Source organism: Rhipicephalus microplus, chromosome 6 (genome assembly GCF_043290135.1).
Source record: "Rhipicephalus microplus isolate Deutch F79 chromosome 6, USDA_Rmic, whole genome shotgun sequence".
Classification (NCBI taxonomy): Eukaryota; Metazoa; Arthropoda; class Arachnida; order Ixodida; family Ixodidae; genus Rhipicephalus; species Rhipicephalus microplus.
Genome location: NC_134705.1, coordinates 200,285,626 through 200,305,207, shown reverse-complemented (window position 1 = coordinate 200,305,207; position 19,582 = coordinate 200,285,626). Strand labels below are relative to the sequence as shown.

Below are 19,582 nucleotides of genomic sequence, written 5' to 3'. Positions count from 1 at the left end.
TGCTGACGCTTGAAACTCCTTCACAAGAAGACCCTGTACAGGTGTCACGTTGGACAAGAATCCGCGTTAATGCATGTGGTATGGTGTGGCAGAAGAGTAACATAATAGCCAGTATTCACACAATGCTGATTCCGCCAGTGTGTGGTTTAACGCATCAGACTCATTACAAAGGGCTCAGCCATGATTCTTCGTCACCGGCCACGACATCAACCAATTGCACAAAATGACTTCGAGACACATACAGGGTGTGTACATCACTTCTCTGCAGAAATGGCATAGTGTGTTCACCAAATTGGGATGATTTATGCTCTGGTAGATTGGGTGCCTTGCAACTGTACTTGCAAGAGTTGCCTCAAGAGAGTTTTGAAAGGCACTCTAGGAAGGCTGTTTCTCTATCTTTTCTGGGCTACATGTTTTGTGCAGGCCTAAAGTTTTTTTGTAGTTTTTACAAGACATTGTGTGCATTGTTAGTACATGCCCATCACCATATCTTTCCTCCCTTTCTTACAGGTGCACAAACATGTAGTTCTTGATGAACTGGAGCATTTTGAGGAAGAGGTTGGACAGCTCCACCCATTGACATTTCGCTTGGAAGTTCTGGAAAATGTCTTCTCGCTTCTCTTTGTGACCCACGTCAATCTGCGAAGAGACGCGAGCGACGACGAGGATGCCACTGACGCTGAAGATGATGCCAGAAGCGATGAGCATCATTCCAGTCAGTCACCGTTGGAGGTGTCGGTCACCCCGGAAGCACACGACACGGAATCGGATGGTGACGCTAAAAACAACGCCGAGAATCAAGCAGCAAGTGTCTATGGTTTGTTCACTTGTTTATTCTTATAAAGATTAACTTTCTTGACAAAGTGCGATGCTCATGGATTGAAATGTGAAAATTTAGGGCTGAGTAATGTATGCATTTTAGTTTCAGCCATTCTTAGTTTGCTTAATATAGGCTTGCGCGGATATTCGAAAATTTAGAATATTTGGATGTACATTACAATATTTAAATTCGCTTCGATTTGAATTTAAATTATTGAAAATTTTGAAGTATTTAAATAAACATATACATGCATATTAGTTTGCATGTACAGGTGGTTTTGCTGTAGTGAAAACGCCCATGCATGAAAAATTTGCATTGTCGCGACGCTTATCTTCAAGGTTAAATAAATGTATTACCCTCTCATCGATTCTTCATTTTAAGTCAACGATCGGCTGCGAGAGCACAAAAACAATCTAAAAGATGAAACTGGAATCAATCTGGCAATTCACTGTGCCAAGTGTGGTTGCACTCCAATTTTGAACAGACGCACATATTGCGTAGATATTGTGATTTTCGTGCTCGGGAGATCTAGGAAGCGTTCAAGATACTTTCCATTGGACCATCATGTGTAAGCGCACTGTCCATTGTACTAACTGACAAGGAGTATAATTCTCTTTGTGATTGAACTTTGCAGTTTCATGTACCAGTCAAGATGCATGTGCGTTGCCTCCCTTTTCTTAATTCGCCGTCTTTTTTCCTTTTCCAAGGCATATATATTCATTCACAGAAAATATACACTCATGCTGTTAGCCACCGCTCGGTCCTTTTGTCGTTCTTCTCTCGTATCACAGCGCTGTTTTTTATGATGAACAGTGTTAGGGATAACGTTTGTAACGAATGTTCAGATATAACTTATTTTTTTGTAATATGCAACTTTGTTATCATGAGGTTTGAGTATAATAGTGTTGGTCATTAATGCCATCACTGCAACCTGCAGCCTTTGTCTTTCTCATTTTTTTACCCTTTAGTATCGGCATCGAGCAGTGTTGTGAAGGAGACGAGCGACTCCCTTTCGGGCAAAGGTAGCACAGCTAGCAGCAACGCGGCCAATCGGGTGGCTACGGGCTTTGTGGGTTTCTTGTGCCCTCCTTTCCTGGTGCCCAGCATGCTGGCCTCTCTGTCCACTGCTGTCCTCGCAACGCAGGCCGAGCTGTTCAACCGGTCAGCTCAGAGGAAAGCCATGGTGAGAAGCCCAGTCACTTGCTCCAGACAATGTTGCACTGGTGGCTCTTGTGGCATACCCTGTTCTGTACTCCGCTTCATGTATCAGGTGCAACACTGTGGAAGCTATGCAAGTAGTTCAGTCTGCCAAATAAGCAAGTCTGTGTGTGTCGCTCTTACATTTCGTCATCAACGTGACCTCCACAATTGGTTCCAGCTCTGCTATACGGAAACTAATTGCAGCAGCCACAATACAAAACAAAGAGATTCTAAGCGATGGAGAACGACCTATTGACAACCGTATAAATAACAGGGCTTCTTTATTTCTAAGGCGAAAAGCATCCTCATTTATTACTCATTGTAAAAGCACAATTGCGTTACAGTTTGTTTGAAAAAAGGTAACCGTAAAAGCTTAGATGGGCGGTGGCTCAGGCCTGTTGTAGCGCAAACTCGAGACAAGAACAAAAGGCACTTGAAGACGATCACTCGTCCTTGTGTGCCTTTTTTCCTTGTCCTGAGTTTGCGCTATAACAATCTTCTTTAGGGCTTGTTTTTTCATTTGATACAACCTTCATGAAACAAAGAGATAATAGCCCCAATCAAATTATAGGAATCGTTGTAATGTTTTAACTGAGTTGTAGTAATTATGATATGAATACAATAATTATTTCTCGATTACCACAATGCAGTTAAAAGGCTGAGAGTTATGCCTTCTATCCTTTCCTTGGCTTTATTGCTTCTTGGTTTTCATTAGGGTTGTATTGCGAGTCGTAAGACCGTTACCGTTAAACCTGCTTATAACGAACCTCCATATAATGAATTCCTAGATATCACAAAGTTTTTATATTCCGCGGCGTTGCTCCATAAAAGCACATGTATTTGCGACCTTTATGTAACAAAGTAACAGCGGGAAAGAACCTTGATATAACGAATTTTCCCCACGGACAATATAAGAATTTCGCTCCGCATTTTACCATTTTGGTATGAGCATGCATCTTCCGCGGCTGCCCCGCCCGTCACCGACGAAGTGCGAAGCGGTGGCGGCATGCATGGTGTACCAGGCGAGAGTGAGCGCTCGTTCTTGCGCGCAGGTGAGCGCGAGGCAGGCAGGCGGGCCTTCAACCCACGAGCTAACGTTGCCGTCGTTCTCGCCGTTGCTGGCACATGCGCAGGTGTGCCTCCTCCCCTCACTCCAAACAAAACAAGAAAAAACTACTTTTGTGCGCTGGCAGTGCCAGCCTTTTAGTTAACGTCACATACGCGGGCCATGCTGCATATGGAAGGCACTTTACCGAATCCTTTTCCGCGGTATCTGTGCTGTATGCTTTTCGTTTTCGATGCCGTGCGTGTGTGCATGGTGTAGACCCCGACGAGGTTCAGCTTTGCTTTTTTTTATTACGATACCAATTATATGGACAGTCTCGGCTGGTTTCTTTTGCCGTCGCCGCCGTCATTCACCACATATCTATAGTTCTCTCTCTCTCTCTCTCTCTTTCTATATATATATATATGTGTGTGTGAAAGCTTGAGAAAAAAAAGCCGCCCATGCTTGGCATCTAGCTTGTCACAAGGCGCCTATGCATACTTATCTCTCTAGTGTGCTTTGCCCCACATATGGGGGGGGGGGGTACATGCTTGTACGCGCACTTATCCGCCAGTGGGGAGCATTGCGCGCCATCGTCTTTGACCGAAACAATCGCGTGTCAGTTGCCGGGTGCACAAAGACCATTTCGCTCGCAGTACAGGCGCCGTTTGCAAAAACAGTGTGTTTTTCAAACTCAGCGAAGTAAACGACTGGGGCACTTGTTAGTTCGCACTCATATCTGTACCTGTGATTATGTTTCATGCCTTGTTAACAGCGTGTCAAGTGTCAAGCGGTAAACGTTGCAAGTTCGCTCTCGTCCTGTGTATGTTGTTTTCGTGCGTCATTTGTGCATGAGCAGCGTGCTGCACGTTTCGATTTGCTTGCCATTCTCAGCGTTACATTCCAAGTTGTTGCTATCGCATTCATTGCTTCGCCCTTGCAGCGATGCTGTGACTTTTCTTGATTTCGGAGAACCGTATCGTCACCACCAAGGGGATGTCAGACTAGGTGCTGATGGAAACTGTCCGAGACCATGGCGACGATGGATCTTCAAAGCTCGACTCGTCACGCGCTTCCGTCTTGCGCGGCGAGTTCACAGGCTTGCAGCTTTTGCGATTAGCCGATTCTGGCAACACGACGTCGTGTTGAATGCAATGCAATGAACACGATAGAAAGAAAATGTAATGATATAAAAAGTGAGGCTGGCATCCAACTATTTTGGATTCGATATCGCTGAACTTCTGCAAAACGCTGGTGTGAGCATACGGACGTTCCAGAAAGAAGTGCTCTTTTCACACAGTCTCTTCACGTTGAAACCGCACTGATACTCACCGAAACAGCAAGCGCGCCAGCGATTGCGACCACCCCTAAAAATTCAAGTTCATTATTGCTACTTGTGCGATTTCCCCCCCCCCCTCCCCGCGTTGTTTCATGCTCGTTCAATATGGGTGGTTCACTTTCTGTTTGAGCATTCAACCGACCACAGTTTTAACACGTGGGAGATGTTATCTTATGCACTTTCTAGGCGATAGCGATGGGCGGACTCATTTGCTCTTTGCTTCAGTAACGCTTGTGCCCTTATACCCACTGGTGAAAGTTGCGATGCACGGGGGTATGTTATCAATTTGGACTTGTTATGGAACATGACAGCGACGGCGAAATCCAGCCGAGAGTGTCCATATAATTGCTATTGCAATAATAACTCATATTTGTACTGTTAAATAATTGCTTTGGGTTAGCTCTGCCTACAGTCCCCTGTTTGTTTGATTTGCGCGTTTATTTTCCAAATTTTCTTGCCGAACCTGCATATAACAAAATCCTTTTTATAACCAATTTGCCAGGAATTTATCAATTTCGTTATATCCAGGTTTAACTGTAAACTATTTCTTACTGCAAATGCATATACTGCAAGAAGTCTTGCAACTTTTGTAGGATTACACCTGATGTATAAAACGGGGTACGTATATCAAAATGTTTTGTTCAACAATTTTTCATACCACAGTGAAATCTCGTTAAAGCAATTTTCAGATTAATGACTTTTTCGAAAATCTCCCTCCAATTGTTCATTGGTTGAAAGTATAAACATTTCACTATGAATTTTAGAATACCGAATGTTTCACAATAAAGTAACGAGTTTTATCCTTTTGCTATCTTCACAACTTTTCAAAATAACAAATAGCGATTGCAAAAAGTTACTCGGGGCTGTAAAAGTAATGCCCAGCACCGCACCTGCCACTATTATGATCATCAGAACACCCGCTTATTTCTCCATTTATCTGCTCTATTGAAATGTGTGATAGCCCTCTCGCTATCGTCATCGCCCGCTACTTGTTTTTTGCATCAGGTTACACCCCATTGCGTTTATTTTCGTCGGGCAGCTTTACCTGCACCCTTGTTACGTGGCTGTATTTTAGCCTTTTGGTTGGTGATTAAACGTTCAAGATGAGCTCCGGAAGCAGCACGAAAGGAATGCTACGAGAGTGGAAAATGCTACGAGAGGGGAAAATGCGACGCGAGTGACCTGCGGGATAAGTCGACCACGATTACAAGTGCATGCTTCACTAACGCTCGAACACTACACACAGTGCTACGACGAAGCATGCACATGAGCGTAGCTGACAACCGATGTGATATGTACCATTTGTCGTGATAAGAAAACGGCGATGAGTGCGAATAAGCCGTATTCGACGAGGGTGAATACGGCGTGAACCATCGTGAAGAATCGGCATTTAAAGCCGATGCTTCGCAATGTGTAAGAAGAATGCGCACTCCTAAGAGTTCGTCTTTCAGCAGTCGAGCTGCCCACATCAGGATAAGTAGCGCTCTACCTCAAATAAACGTTCCCTGGTTCTGTAATATTTCATGCTTGTTTTTTATGCTTTATTAGAGCATAACACAGGTGCGAATGTACACACAGCGCAGGTAGGCAACTCATGTGTTTGTGTTTACAATTTTTGTGCAAACATAAAGTCTCAAACGAGGAACGAGGGGTCGTATTTGTTGACGCGGCTTCCTACGCCAATGGGAAGCGTTTGTGGCAGTGGTAGTCGATGGGGCTGGCCATGTCGTCAACTCAGCGACGGTCAGGACGAAAGACCCAATCATTGCGGAACAAGTGGCCATCGCCTTAGCACTCAAGATGGATAACATTGAAGTCGTCTACAGTGATTCCATGGCAGCACTACGGGCGTTCGCCAAGGGGACGGTCTGTGAACAAACGCTGAAAATACTGCAAGGCAAGAACATAACACATCATCTTCTGAGTTGGTTCCCAGCTCACCTTGGACAAATCAACGATTCCCCTCCCAATCTCAACGAAGCAGCACACGAGGCGGCGCGAGAACTCTCCAACCGCGCCTCCCCGGGGATGCGTTCTACCGGTGAAGGGGATAACCGGGAAATTCTTACAACATATAACGAGCTCACTAAACATTTCTACCTGTCTAGAAGGATTTTCCCTCCACCTCACAAAAATCTAACCCGGCCCCAAGCACTTACATTAAGGCTTTTGCAAACGCGGATGTACCCTACTTTGAAAATGTTACACATCATGTACCCTGACCTATACCCAAGTAATCTTTGTCCACATTGTGGGGAAATAGCTTCATTAGAACACATGCTCTGGCAGTGCACCAAATTCGCTCATTTATCGCACATCACCTCTGCCAGATGGGAGGCGGCAATCCGCAGCTCGTCCTTGGCAGATCAGCTCTGGGCTGTCCACCAAGCCCGCGAGGCGGCTGAGGAGCTTGGCATCTCAGTCCCCACGTGGGAGCTGCCTGCCCGCAACACAGTGATCTGTGTTTTGGAGGACCAAATAAAAGTTTATCCAATCCAATCCAATTTAGTACGTTTACTACAACAACTTTTCAAAATAACGAATGATTTTTCGGGGTCCCTTGAAATTCGTTGTATCGAAATTTTACTGTATAATTCATGTGACGTTGATAGTAGGTAACTTTTATGAGGATTGTCAAGGTATTACTAGGTGCATTCATTTTTTATTCCAATAGCAATTATATGGGCACTATCGGCTGGATTTCGCTGCCTGTGTCAGCATCAGTGTCGTGCACCGTATATGTATATGTATCTATATAAATGAAAATGCAAGAAAGAAAAAAATCCAGAAAAAGGACTCCGGCATTCGGAATTGAACGTGGTACCTCGGCTTCGTGAATGCGAGGCTTTAACCACTGAGCCACCGAGGGGTACCTCCTTGAACGTTCCAATGGCAAGCTATTTATATCTACCACTTACCGCTGTTGGCGGGCATCTCGAGAGGAACTATCATGTTTTCACCATTATCAACAAGCTGGAGCAATGAGTGCGCAGTGGCTCTCATCTCTCACGTGTACTTTGGCCCGTAGAGAGGAGGGAAGTTGATGATCTCTACTGCATCGTTATCTCCAGGTGGGGAGGATCATAAGTCTTGTCTGGCGTTGGCCTGGCAATGGAACGATTCTGTTGTAGTTACGGGGCACACAAAGGTCACTGCAATCATTGCACAGCCTCTGTTTGCAAAAGGACACGCTTTTCAGACACAGCGAAGTAACAACTGAGACGCTTATTCACATTTATCTGTACCTTTGAGTACGTTTCGTGCGTCATTTGTGCGTGAGAAACGGGCGACATATTTCAATCTGCTTGCCACTCTGCACGTGGCCTTCCAATTTGTTGTTATTGCATTCATTGCTTTGCTTTTGCGGCAAAGCTGTGACTTTTTTTTTCTAATAGAATAACTATCAAGTGCAGTAAAACCTCGTTAACTTGATTTTCATGGTACTGAGAAAAATCTCTGAATTATTGAAAATATGAAGAAAGCAATAAACAAACGTCTTTATGTCAATTCGCTTTGATTTTCTTGATGAATATGTAAATACCAAACTTACTTTGCGTAAGAGCAGTTTAAAAGCCACGATTTTCACCACTCATCACTTTGTTCACAATGTGACCCGCAGGTCGCGGGATCAAATCCCGGCTGTGGCGGCTGCATTTCCGATGGAGGCGGAAATGTTTTAGGCCTGTGTACTCAGAGTTGGGTGCACGTTAAAGAATGCCAGGTGGTCAAAATTTCCGGAGCCCTCCACTACGGCGTCTCTCATAATCAAATAGTGGTTTTGGGACGTTAAACCCCACAAATCAATCAATCAATCAACTTTGTTCACAATGTGATCGTGGCTGAAGACCATCTTGTCCAAACTAACTTGAAATGTGCTTACGAGAAATTAACCCCGAAACTTCATTACCGTATGATTTATGCTGATGGCACTGGTGATGGAAAATGATTTGCTTTGTTTCGGTTTGCACAAACGCCATTTTCGCTTCTCTGCATCACACAAATGCAGAGCTTCATGCTTAGGGCACTCCAAGAATAAACTGAATTAAGTGGATTGCAGCCAAATATGCCCAAATTAACGAGAGTTTGGTGTCAACAATGAATATATAAGCTTGCTGGGACCATGGATTGCATCCAAATTGTCTGAATTTTCGAACTAATGGGTGTCAAATTAATGAGCTTTTACTGTGAGAGTTAAAATGAAGCTTTGAACTTACGTAATTTCATATGCGGCCTACCAGGCTTTTGGTGGTGGAGACTCGCTGCCTCAGGAGCCACCTGTATCATCCTCGGTCAGCTGGGAGGAGCTTCCATCTCGGTTGGACCAGCTGCGCAAGCACGTGGTCGAAGCACAATGGCGATATGAACTGGTCACTTCTTCTGAGCCAGTACCAGAAGTGGACCCACCTGTGTCGCACGTTAGTCCCCTCGACATCATCAAGGAAAGCCCGGAAGGTGTGTTGTAAGCTGCCAGAGCTAGCAGTTACCTCTGGTGCTCATTTAATATCTATGTACAGTTAAGCCCCTCGAAATAACAAGCTTTCTTTTCAATAAACTTCAATTGAACAAAATTCTCTGTATAATGCAGTATTTTGCATTTTAAAACTTCATGTCCATACGCTTTTGCTCTAATATACAGGAGATGAAAACCTTTTGAACTTCAATAAAACTTCAATAAAACCTAGATAGAATAATGGCCTCTGATATTTCTTTCGTACCCAAATGCTACACGCCTGTTCATCTCTCGGTAATTGAAATTCCTGTTAAAAAGAAGATATTTTTCTGATCCATTCAGTTTCGATTTAATCGGAGTCTGCTGTAATGAAGTCTCACTGCTACCACAAACGGGCAACGGTAAAATTAACTGAAACTTTTACTGGTGCCACTTGTCAAATGGTGAAGTTGCTCACGATTTTAGCAAAGGCACTTTTGAATTGCATGCCATGCAACTGAACCATTGCTGATGCAAAGGACAATCTTTTCTGGTAGCACCTAAAGGACTAGGGCAAAAATTTGCTCATGGACATTCAACGTGTCATAATTTTGTTCAAATAGGTTTAAACACCCATTCTCGTTTCACTGCGTAGAGTTGTAATTTCAGATTATTGTGATGGATTGCCGATCTACTCTGTGAACCTATCTGTTTAAGAAAAATCTTGCTGAAAAAATGCGCTTAAAGTTTCAGTATTTTATAGACTACATATCGTACTGATATAATTATTGAATGTTTGAAAAGCAAGCATTCAATGCACAAATATAGTATATAATATCAACCGAAAATTTTAAAAAGCACAATTGAGAGTACCATACTTAACCTTCTGCTTTTAAATTACCAAATAAAGGCTCTGTGAAACAGGAGTGCACTTCCTTTTAGCACTGCCGTGCCTTATTGCTTTTACTCTTCCTGTAGGTAGTCTAGTGCAGCGTAAAGCTGGACGAAAGCCAAAAAAACGACGGCGCCGATCTTCGCTCGTGTTGCAGCGTGGTGACTGCACTATTATTGAAAAGATGCTGGCCAGCTTTGAAGCATTGCTGAAACACTGTCTCTGGCATGGAAACTACGAGAAGGCGGCTCAAGTGGTCCAGGTAAAAAAAAAGTAATGGGAAATCAGCAATACTGAAGGAACCTTTGCTTATATCTTTCTAATTCATACAACTGTTAAAGTGTATGTGCAGTCTCACTACAAGAACATTGAAAATTTTTTAATACTTAGGGGCCCGCTTACAAAACTTTCTTTAACAAGTTCTGCCAGCCACATTCTCAGGCCTTAGGCGAATGTGGGCATTTTGGACTAGCACGAACGAGAAACTAGACAATAAATATTTGGTTGCTGTAAAACTGCAGGAAAAGGAGCAAAAAAACATTTATAATAGTGATTTGACAGAGAAAATACAGAGGCACTGTGGTTATGTGAAAATGTGCTGCAAATGCTCCAACATTAGCAGGTAATGTTGAAGGAAGCATGTTCTCTCTGAAAACCTTATGTGCAAAATACAATATTTTAAACTTGATACGACATGAGCTATGATAGCAATGACACGATTCTGATTCTCAAGCACAAAGCGTTGTCGAAATGTGTGCTCTTGCCCATCAGTAGTCAGGTGAAAGAGACATTGAAAAAATTGCATTAGAAAAGCAAAGTGTGAACAGTAAAAAGCGGTATGAAAGAAAACACCATGTGCATGTTTCAGCAGTGATTGTTGGTGATGTACATATTTGAATGGGATGTATTCATTAGCTTGAGATAACATTTCATATGAATATATTTTGTGTTGCAAACCTTTTTGTGCTTAGCAATTGGATTTCGCCCCTATGGCTGATTGAAGGTAATTTCAGTGTTTCTTTTTATATTGCTCATGACTGCATTTCTTTGCCTTTGAAACCTGTACGAACGCTGTGACAAGCACAAAGTAACAGTGCTTCTACTTCTTTTCAACAGGTCCTTAATCTCGATGGAACTCACGATGCTCAGGAACTGCAGTTCAGCCGTCACTTGGAGGAGGTCACGGGAAACCTCACCAATATCTCCACTCCGGCGAACCGCACCACGTACTGCACTTCATCCGCCTCCACTTCCATCATTGGTCAGGCTGCACGGGAAGGCCTACACCTCACGATGGCCACGGCTCTGGTCGATCGGCTCCTCTGCGCCGACGGAGTGCCCACGATACCTGAAGCAGAGCTCCTAATTCGTAACAGGTCCCCATCTTTCATTCATTTAGTGCAACGGTCTCGTTTCGGCAGACTTGATGCCTTAAGTTAGTATGCAATATAGAGTTTCCGTAACTAGAGGGGACTTTGGCGCTGCGATCATTCAGCGACTATGGGAGTGATGGGTAGTACACGGATTTGCCTAAGCTTCGTACTTTTGGGCCTCGAATCGCACTTGTGGCTTTGTTTATTGCTGTGTTTCGAAGGAAAGAATGAAACCTTTTAAACTTACTGACCCGAATGGAAATGGTCAGCCTAAAAGATTAAGGGGGTAAAGCCTAACTGCTGGACATACGCTTTTTGTTTCGTGACAAAACAGCTCCAAGCCATGCAGACAGAAACGGAGCAAGAAGTACGAAGAATAGACAAAACAGTGTACCAGCCATCATTCCCATGCTCGCTGAAGGCGCCGTGCGTTGCAGCTCCCATAGACACTAGCGCCAGAGTTTCGTCTAGTGTATTTATAGGAAGCTCTATGGTACTCAAGGGTTTATGGGTCTGCTGCCATCTTGTAGAAAGCTTACTTGCTATTAGCTGGCAAGTCAAAGTGTGCCACACTCGTCGTCATGACTACGAGTGCTGCGGAGCAAGGATGCGTTCTAATACTCACCATAGGCAGCCTAAGAGACAGCTAAGTGGATAGACAGCGAAGTCCAATTCCTGTCCTTGTGTAGCAGGCAGAATAGACAGCTTGGTCAACACAGCATCAGAGATGAATACATTGCAGGCCACTTTGCTGTCTTAACAAGATGGTGGTTGAACAAAATCCAAGTATGTCTCTGGCTCGCTGGCTCAATGGGAGACATATTTAGGTTTTGTTATGTGCTTAATTTGAGCTGCTCAGAACTTTTTACACAAAAAAGTTAAAAGCACAGAGATTTTATTAGATATTTGTAGCTTTCTCTTGTTGACATGAGGGGGCGTCAAGTTGCGGAAACGTCATGGAGACCCATTCCAAGGAGCCCGATGCTGTCATTCAAGCTGTGAGTGCAGACGGTTTACAATGTTGTCCAGAAGTGTTTCACATCCTAACACTTTTAGCTTTATATACCCAGAAGTACCCGATAAAGTGGACGGGACTGAGGGGGAAAATGGCCACTTCCCGCCCCAAGGGTCCAGGTTCGATACCTGCCAGAGACAGGTTATCTTTTCGTTTGCATTATTTTCTTTACATTTATATCATGATTACCACTATAAAGTTAGAATGCTACAAAAAATGCCTCGTACACTTTTCTTGGTTCATTTGCATGTTGGTTCTCATGAAGGTTGTGTCTAACGAAGTAAAATGGGCCCTGACATTCCCCATCTTTCATTCACTAGGTCCAGCTCATTCAGCACTAGCTCCGAGGGATTGACCATTGAAAATGGCCATTTAAACATCGCGAGCGGAAACACGGCTGCGCGTAACTTCGTGGAGGAATATGGCAGCGGTGGACCTCACGTTGCTGCCGTGGCAGATCTGGCGCTCACTGCCGATGTTCCACGGGATGTCGCGGAGCGCTTGCTGGCACTTGCAGTCAGCAAGCGTGAGACCGAAGTGTCAGGAAACTTGCACGGTCGAGTCCCTCGACTGACGACTACGTTGGAAGCACTGCGACGGTTTCTCCAGGAGGCCAATGAAGATGATGGCATCGTCGGTGCTGTGGGGTGCTGCTCAAAAAATGAAGAGACATCGCTCAAGACGTTGCTTGTTGGATTTGTGGATGAGTTTGATGCAGAGAAACTGCACAGGCAGCGAGCAGCATGGCGTCAGATAGAATCCCTCTACAGCAAGGTACTAGTGCCTTTCATATTCTTGCTTTCAGGGCTTTTTGCAGTTGGGTTCTTTATAAGCTTAAAACACCACAGAGTAACACCCCCAGGAATTGTTGAACTTCTGTGGCACCTAATTTCAAGTAATGAAAGATTATCCTATCTAGTCGCATAATGAAGACACTTTTTTCTCGGAAAATCGGAGCAAAGTTAGGAGTGCATTTATTATGTGGTGAACATTTTATGAAAACATTTTTGGTATGAGCAAAAAAAATGCGGCAATGCAAAAACAAAAATTAGGTCACTCAGCTTCTTTGTTGCACATCACTCATCTTCGGTGGTTGAAGGCGCTATCTTCTGCAAGCTGTTCCCGTGCGGCAAGTGCACGCCATTAAGGCGTTTAATGGTTATATTTTCTTGCAAATGTTTAACCGGGACAGTGGTATCTGCTCTGATATTGAGCGACGCCTAGAAGCGTGCGCTATGACGCCACGACGCACTTTGCCAACTTCGTGGCAACCTCGCACGACGACGACGTTGACATTGTAGCAAGCAACTAACATTGCAGCAAGCTACCACCGAAGCATCAAAGCAAACCGTCGATAACTAGATTAAGGACAGAATATGGCGGCCGTCTCGCTTGCAAGCCAAGTGAGAATTGGGGGACCATGTTGCGAAAATAGTAACGACCTTTTCTGGGCGGCAAGCGAGTTCTTTCTGGTTTTCCAGAATTCCGTGACGCGGCAGCAAATCCTGTCGTTGTCGATCGAAAATTGCGTGCGTGTGATTGAGCCTTAAAGTTTAGTGTTTGCAGGAAGTGACCGTTTGTTAGCGCGGGAAGTTTTGGGACCTTCGCTCGCTGTGTGCTTGTCAGTTGCAATGTCTCTACACTCGCATCATTCGCGAACCCCACTGTGGCGCATAAATATTTGAAAAAGACTGGGTACGTGCTGTGCACATTTAGAAAGAAAAACTAAGTGGCGCGCAAAAGAAGGAGGGGGGGAGTGAGCAGAGGTGGTCGAGGGGGGGGGGCGTTGGCACATTAATAAAGAACGGAAGGGATCCAACGGGCAAGGAGGCGCTAGGTGTTGGTTAGCGGTACTGCAGCGTATGAATGTAGGGGGTGCATTTATTATATGGGGAAAAGAAAAATTCAAATTTGAACGACCGAGCTTGGGGGTGCATTTATTGTGCGAGTGCGTTCACTACGCTAGTAAATACGGTATATTCTTAACAATGCCTTTTTTCTGTTATTTTTAATACATAACTAAAGCAGAATTGCGATTGCAGAGGGGTAGCTTGCTTGTAAACCAGCACAGTTCTGGAGACCATTTTTTATGACAAACTTTAGTGTGATATGGCTTCAAGTTGTAACAAATGTGTGGGTCACATGCTCACTAGTAAAGTACCTTGCTTGTCAAAGATGTCAAGCATACTCTGGCTGATCTTGAAGCGGTGTGATCAGAGATGCAGATATTTGATTCTAGTAGCATTACATAACATATTTTTATGCAGGGGTTGTATTGTGATAGACACACTAAGAAGGGAAAATTAGCTGGGGTGCTCGATCATATGTGTAGGACTTTAGTTGTCTTGTTTGTACTGACAGTGGCATGGGATATTAACTGCCTCAATGTAAATGCAAAGCAGGTCTTGCAGCACACTTATGTTAATCATGAAACTTTGCACCTAATGGCAAGTATTCGCTGCTATAAAAGAAAGGTATAACTGCCTTGATTGAGGTATAATAATGCATAAAACAAGACATGATGAAGAAAGTATCAGATCAAGGCCCTTAAGCGTCTAAAATCTAATTCTGATGCTTCACTTGCCTTAACCACTATTTTGTGAAGAATTCAGCTGTAGAGCACATTAGACTTATTTTGACCATTGTGGTTCTTTATTATGCGTGAAAACTTTTGCATACTGTCCCTCATTGTAATTTAGCTTCCGTCACCAAATTTGAGCCCATAACAAGTGCAGCACGCCTGGTAGGCTGAAGGAAGTTGATATGGACGTCTATAAGTCACTGTGAGATAATGGGATGTCATAATGTATCACAACCTCTCAGCTTTTGCATGGAGACGACCCGCAAGATTTTATTAATCAATGTATATATGCTCTTTGACATCATCTGTCAAGTAAAAATGCCTTCTCTCCATAGGTGCGCAGCCTCTTAGATCTTCACATGCCTGGCTTGCTGTCATCGAATTCCTCTTCCTCTGGTGATGAGGAGTCTCGGGTGGAGCTCCATCGCTCCTTCCTCCAACTGAGCAAGGCCACAGTTTCGGAGCAAAGAGCCGACCTGACGTTCCTGCCCGCCGTGAAGTTCGACTTCCTCCGTTCTGTCTATGCCCACGCTCGACAACTCCACAAGGCCATTCGTGAAGCCTCGCAGCAGTCAAAGACTAAAAGTGAGCCGCACAACATGCCTCTCTGCAACTCATTGTACTAGTACATACTAGCTCATTGGCACTGCTGCTGTGCAGAGCATTACGTTTTAGCCTTAATCACAGGTGTGCATTCAAGAGGAGTGGGGGGTAGCATGCCCCCTTAATCATCTGAGTGTGGAACGATGAGGGCGGCACAAAGTCTGGTGAAGACTTTTACTTTGCAGGATTTGTCCCGTAACTAAGAGCACTTTTATGGCTGCATAGCTTTTTGATGATATTGGCAGCTGAATATTGTCGAGAACTGCTTGCTTCTCAACTTTACCACCGGAAAGTTAAGGCCCAAGCTCAGGCCTTTAGAAGGAGTACGGTGACGCTCCATTTTCATTTTTTGATTCCTTGCAAAGCATGTTGGTCTTACAGGCTCAATCAACTTGAAGGTTGCCCCACCGCGATGGTCTAGTAGCCAAGGTACTTGGCTGCTGACCCGCGATCCCGGCTGCAGCCACTGCATTTTCGATAGAAGCGAGAACGCTGTAGGCCTGTGTGCTCGGATTCGGGTGGACGTTAAAGAACCCTAGGTGGTCGAAATTTCCAGAGCCCTCCACTACGGTGTCTCTCATAATCATATGGTGGGTTTGGGACATTAAACCCCACATATCAATCGAACTTGAAGGTTTGAGTGTTGGTCAGCCAACTAGATTAATGTGGGAAGGAAGTGAGGGAGGGGCTTACTTAGAACTTCACCCCCCTCCCTTGCTGATGGGGAAGCCTCTACAAGCCTACAGCCTCAATTATTGGTACTATATAACCAGTGCTCAAACACTGATATCCATATTGAGAATTTAGTCTGTCAAAGGTAACCATGTTCGTGAAAAATCGCACTTCTCGGCTGCAATGTCTTTCACAGAAAAATGCCCTTCATAGTAGCCTAGGGCAGAAATGTCTCATAAAGGAAACATAAAGAAACATTCGGTATAATTAAAATTGATGGAGCAGTTTTCACTTCTTTTTCCTATCTCTGTCTTTTCTTTCTTAGGGGACACTAATTATTGAGCATTTGTTATAAGTCACGCAGTGGCTGCGTATGTTAAACGTATTACTTACATGATCAGTCACTATAATGGTTTAATGTGTTTATCGACATGTTTTTGTATTTTCAGTGAGTCAACTGATAACTTTTGTTGGTATGGTGAACTGCTCCAATTTATCAAATTGAGGGCACTGTTAATTGTGATGCTGGGAATGTTCTCTCTCTCTTTTTTCTTTTTATTTATGACTGATACCTCATTAAGGGGATGAAGTTTTAGTGCAAATATACCAACTAGTTAGCAAGTAGCTGCCACTCAACGCTTTGCACTTTGTGTCATGATCCTGCTTTCATGGTATGGATTTTACATAGGACCTGGATGCTTTTGTCATTTGGTTTGTATAAGGTATCTTCAAATCCAAGGCTTGCTGATAGCTAAACTTGGGAGTTCTCTCGTACAACTTGAACATCTGGCCTGTAACTTGTATAATTTACAGTTGTACAGATGTCCGATAATGGCCATATCTTATCACTAACTTGTTAAAAAGTAAATCTGACTTTGACAACCTAGCCCTTCTCTTAAAGTTTCCTGCTGATCTTATTTACATAAGCTTTAACACCTTTTTTATCTTGATGATGACTTTTCCTCAGTCATCAACAGTTATTTTTCCTTGTCGTGACCATCCATATAAAGTCAAACGTGCGAACTCTCAGTTTTCCCACCATGCATTTTCTTTCTTATCATGCGCAATAATTGAATGCAATGCCTTCACATGCATTATTGCCATTGAATACAGCCTAACCAAGTTTTGAGATCTAGTTCAGTTATCTCTAGTCAGAGTGTTATTGTTGTTAGTATTATTTTCTTAGAATTTGCAGATTCTCGGTTATTTTTGATGCTGTTTTGTTTTTGTGAACCTATGTGTATCTCAAATTTTTTAAAATGTTTATTTTGTAATTTTTGTTCATAAGCTCACTGGGTATTTTACGTACAATTCAATTTATATCGTGTCCTTCATTTTGTTATGATATGTATAATGAGCAACAAATGCAGATGTGCCACTCCCAATGTAATATGTATTCTTGAGTTTATTTTGAATAATAATAATAATAATAATAATAATAATAATAATAATAATAATAATAATAATAATAATAATAATAATACACAAGGCTTCATGTTTTGTGATTCCCAGTGGCACGGATGTCTGAGGACAGCTACTTCTGGGTGCTCAGCCAGAGTCCGTCGAAGCTGCTAGCGCGGCTAGTCCTTCGCGAGGAAGTTGCTCCCTCACGGCTGGAAAGCCTGGCACACCAGATGAAGCTGAGCCTGGCCAATGTTCTCGCCCGCGAGTGCTGTCCCCAAGTCCTGCTCAGAAGTGCACACAAGCCGGAAACACAGTTTTCGATGGGTACTGTTTATTTTACAGCGACAGCTGTTTGAAGCTTCATAAAGAGGCGGGGCAATACATTTACAAGTTAATCTAAAATTACCTGTTTTAATGGCTTTGTTTCTTCACAAAGTTCCTGCCTTACAAGCTTTTCAAATCTAAAATTCTCTTGAATAGTATAAGTGAAGCTATCGCACAAAGTAAATAATTTTTCACCAAGGGAGGGTTGGTTTTTTTGTTAAGAAGACAGGACATGCAAATACCGACGCAAGAGGGAAGTCTTCATACAAGAGAGGGTGTCCTGATTTTTCTCTTGTGTCTGTGTTGGCACGCCCCATCTTTTTTTAACATGAATACCTGTCAAGTAGCTCAGCCTTTTGTTGTTAGAGGAGGGGGGTGGGGGGGCTGAGGGTGCAAGTTTGTCAGAAATTTATGATGTCATGTGTCGTGGCCTACGTGTTTCCAACTCTCACAAATTACAGAACTTTTGTTCAGATTGCACATCCTCGTCATTTTCTCACATTTATTACTACTTGCCTTGTACGGTATGTATGATATAGAGAACTTTATTATACCCTGTGCTCCGTCAGCCCACATTTGCACAGTTGATTATGTTGATGCCGTTTTTTTTAGATTCGCCCGGAGTGCTCAATGACTGTGGTGAAAGTTCTGCAACAGATTCGTCCAGGCATCCAAATTATGTTGTCAAGTGCCTCTTGAAGGGCCTCATCAAGTTGATGGAAGGTCAGCCTCACTGGTTTCTTTTTTTTGTTCTTAGTTTTGTCTGAAATACTGCAAGTGTTTCAAGGATGCTAAATGTCTTGCGGTACTGTCTTTTCTGTTGTTTTTTCTCTACGGCCTCCTGTAGTGGCTTTCAATTCAGTTTCAGAATTTTCATACTGTGGCTGCTTCAGTTGACGCTCACCTAATAAACACTGTCTGGCTCATCAGATGGGGCCTTAAAGTCTTGAATTCTCTAAAGGCTCATGCAAAGACTTAGTTTTGAATTCTGAAGTTCTAATTCTGAAGTTCTCGAACGCTGCAAATGCTGAGTTTGACCATAAGAAAATAATGAACAGATATTGTATTGTAGTCACAGATTGAAGTGAGACGTTAAAACATTTAATATCTTGGCAGGTATGTGCGATCATTCAGGATAACCATACATTGCTAGGAATCTCTCTGCTAAATGTGATGTTTGCTCTGATGTAAACGTTCAACTTGAAATTATGCTGATATAAGCTTGAACCGAAGACAGGGAAACAAATGTACCATCATTTTTTCTCATATAACCCGCTTCTGCATGTAACGTGCACACCTAACTTTAACTCTACAAAAGGACAAAAAAAGAATTGTTAATATAACTCCTTTATATAACCCACATTTCCAGTTCATGAGCACATGTTTTTGGTTTATTGGTGTAAGTTATATGTGAAAAAATGCTGTGTGCATTGCTTAGCCCTGATTGGTCGTATTTTAATCTAGGATTACTGTGCTTCCCATCAGTGTTTGGTTAGTTAAAGTCTAACGTGATGCCCCGTGGGAGTTACCTTTCAGAGTGATTTTTTTTTCTCTTTTTTTTTATGAACAGAGCACATGGAATCAAGTGATGCTGTGGTCACATTAAATGGTGCCAGAGCCCTTGGCCATAGTGAAGCTTTTACCTCGTGGGCCAAAGGTTGTGCTTCGCTCGCACACGTTGACCTCTCTCAGCTGCACAGGGGTGTCGGTCAGCTTGCATTTTTCATCAATCTCGCCAATTTGTTGACTCTTCATGCCGCCATTCTCCAGGCTGCAAACATTTTGGAAGATGTGAGTACGGCAAGCTTTTGTCACAAAAATGGATTCATCTCAACCACTTAAAAGCTATCTGCTCCAGACGTGGCTGTATTTGTAATTAAGTTAC

General features: G+C 43.2%; 1 protein-coding gene across 2 annotated transcripts in view; it reads left to right on the top strand.

Moving 5' to 3' along the window:
- Window positions 1-19,582, top strand: part of Sptz (zinc finger FYVE-type containing 26 spastizin) — a 97,177-nt gene that overhangs the window by 22,251 nt on the left and 55,344 nt on the right. For both annotated transcript variants that reach the window (XR_012884412.1, XM_075867566.1), the window contains exons 9-18: window positions 511-817; window positions 1,789-2,003; window positions 8,643-8,856; window positions 9,812-9,987; window positions 10,842-11,101; window positions 12,434-12,887; window positions 15,030-15,279; window positions 17,482-17,697; window positions 18,310-18,420; window positions 19,268-19,488. Coding sequence is in view for 1 of the 2 variants with exons in the window: in XM_075867566.1 (XP_075723681.1) it covers window positions 511-817; window positions 1,789-2,003; window positions 8,643-8,856; window positions 9,812-9,987; window positions 10,842-11,101; window positions 12,434-12,887; window positions 15,030-15,279; window positions 17,482-17,697; window positions 18,310-18,420; window positions 19,268-19,488 (2,424 nt within the window). In the remaining variant the exon portion in view is untranslated. The remainder of the gene's footprint in view (window positions 1-510; window positions 818-1,788; window positions 2,004-8,642; window positions 8,857-9,811; window positions 9,988-10,841; window positions 11,102-12,433; window positions 12,888-15,029; window positions 15,280-17,481; window positions 17,698-18,309; window positions 18,421-19,267; window positions 19,489-19,582) is intronic.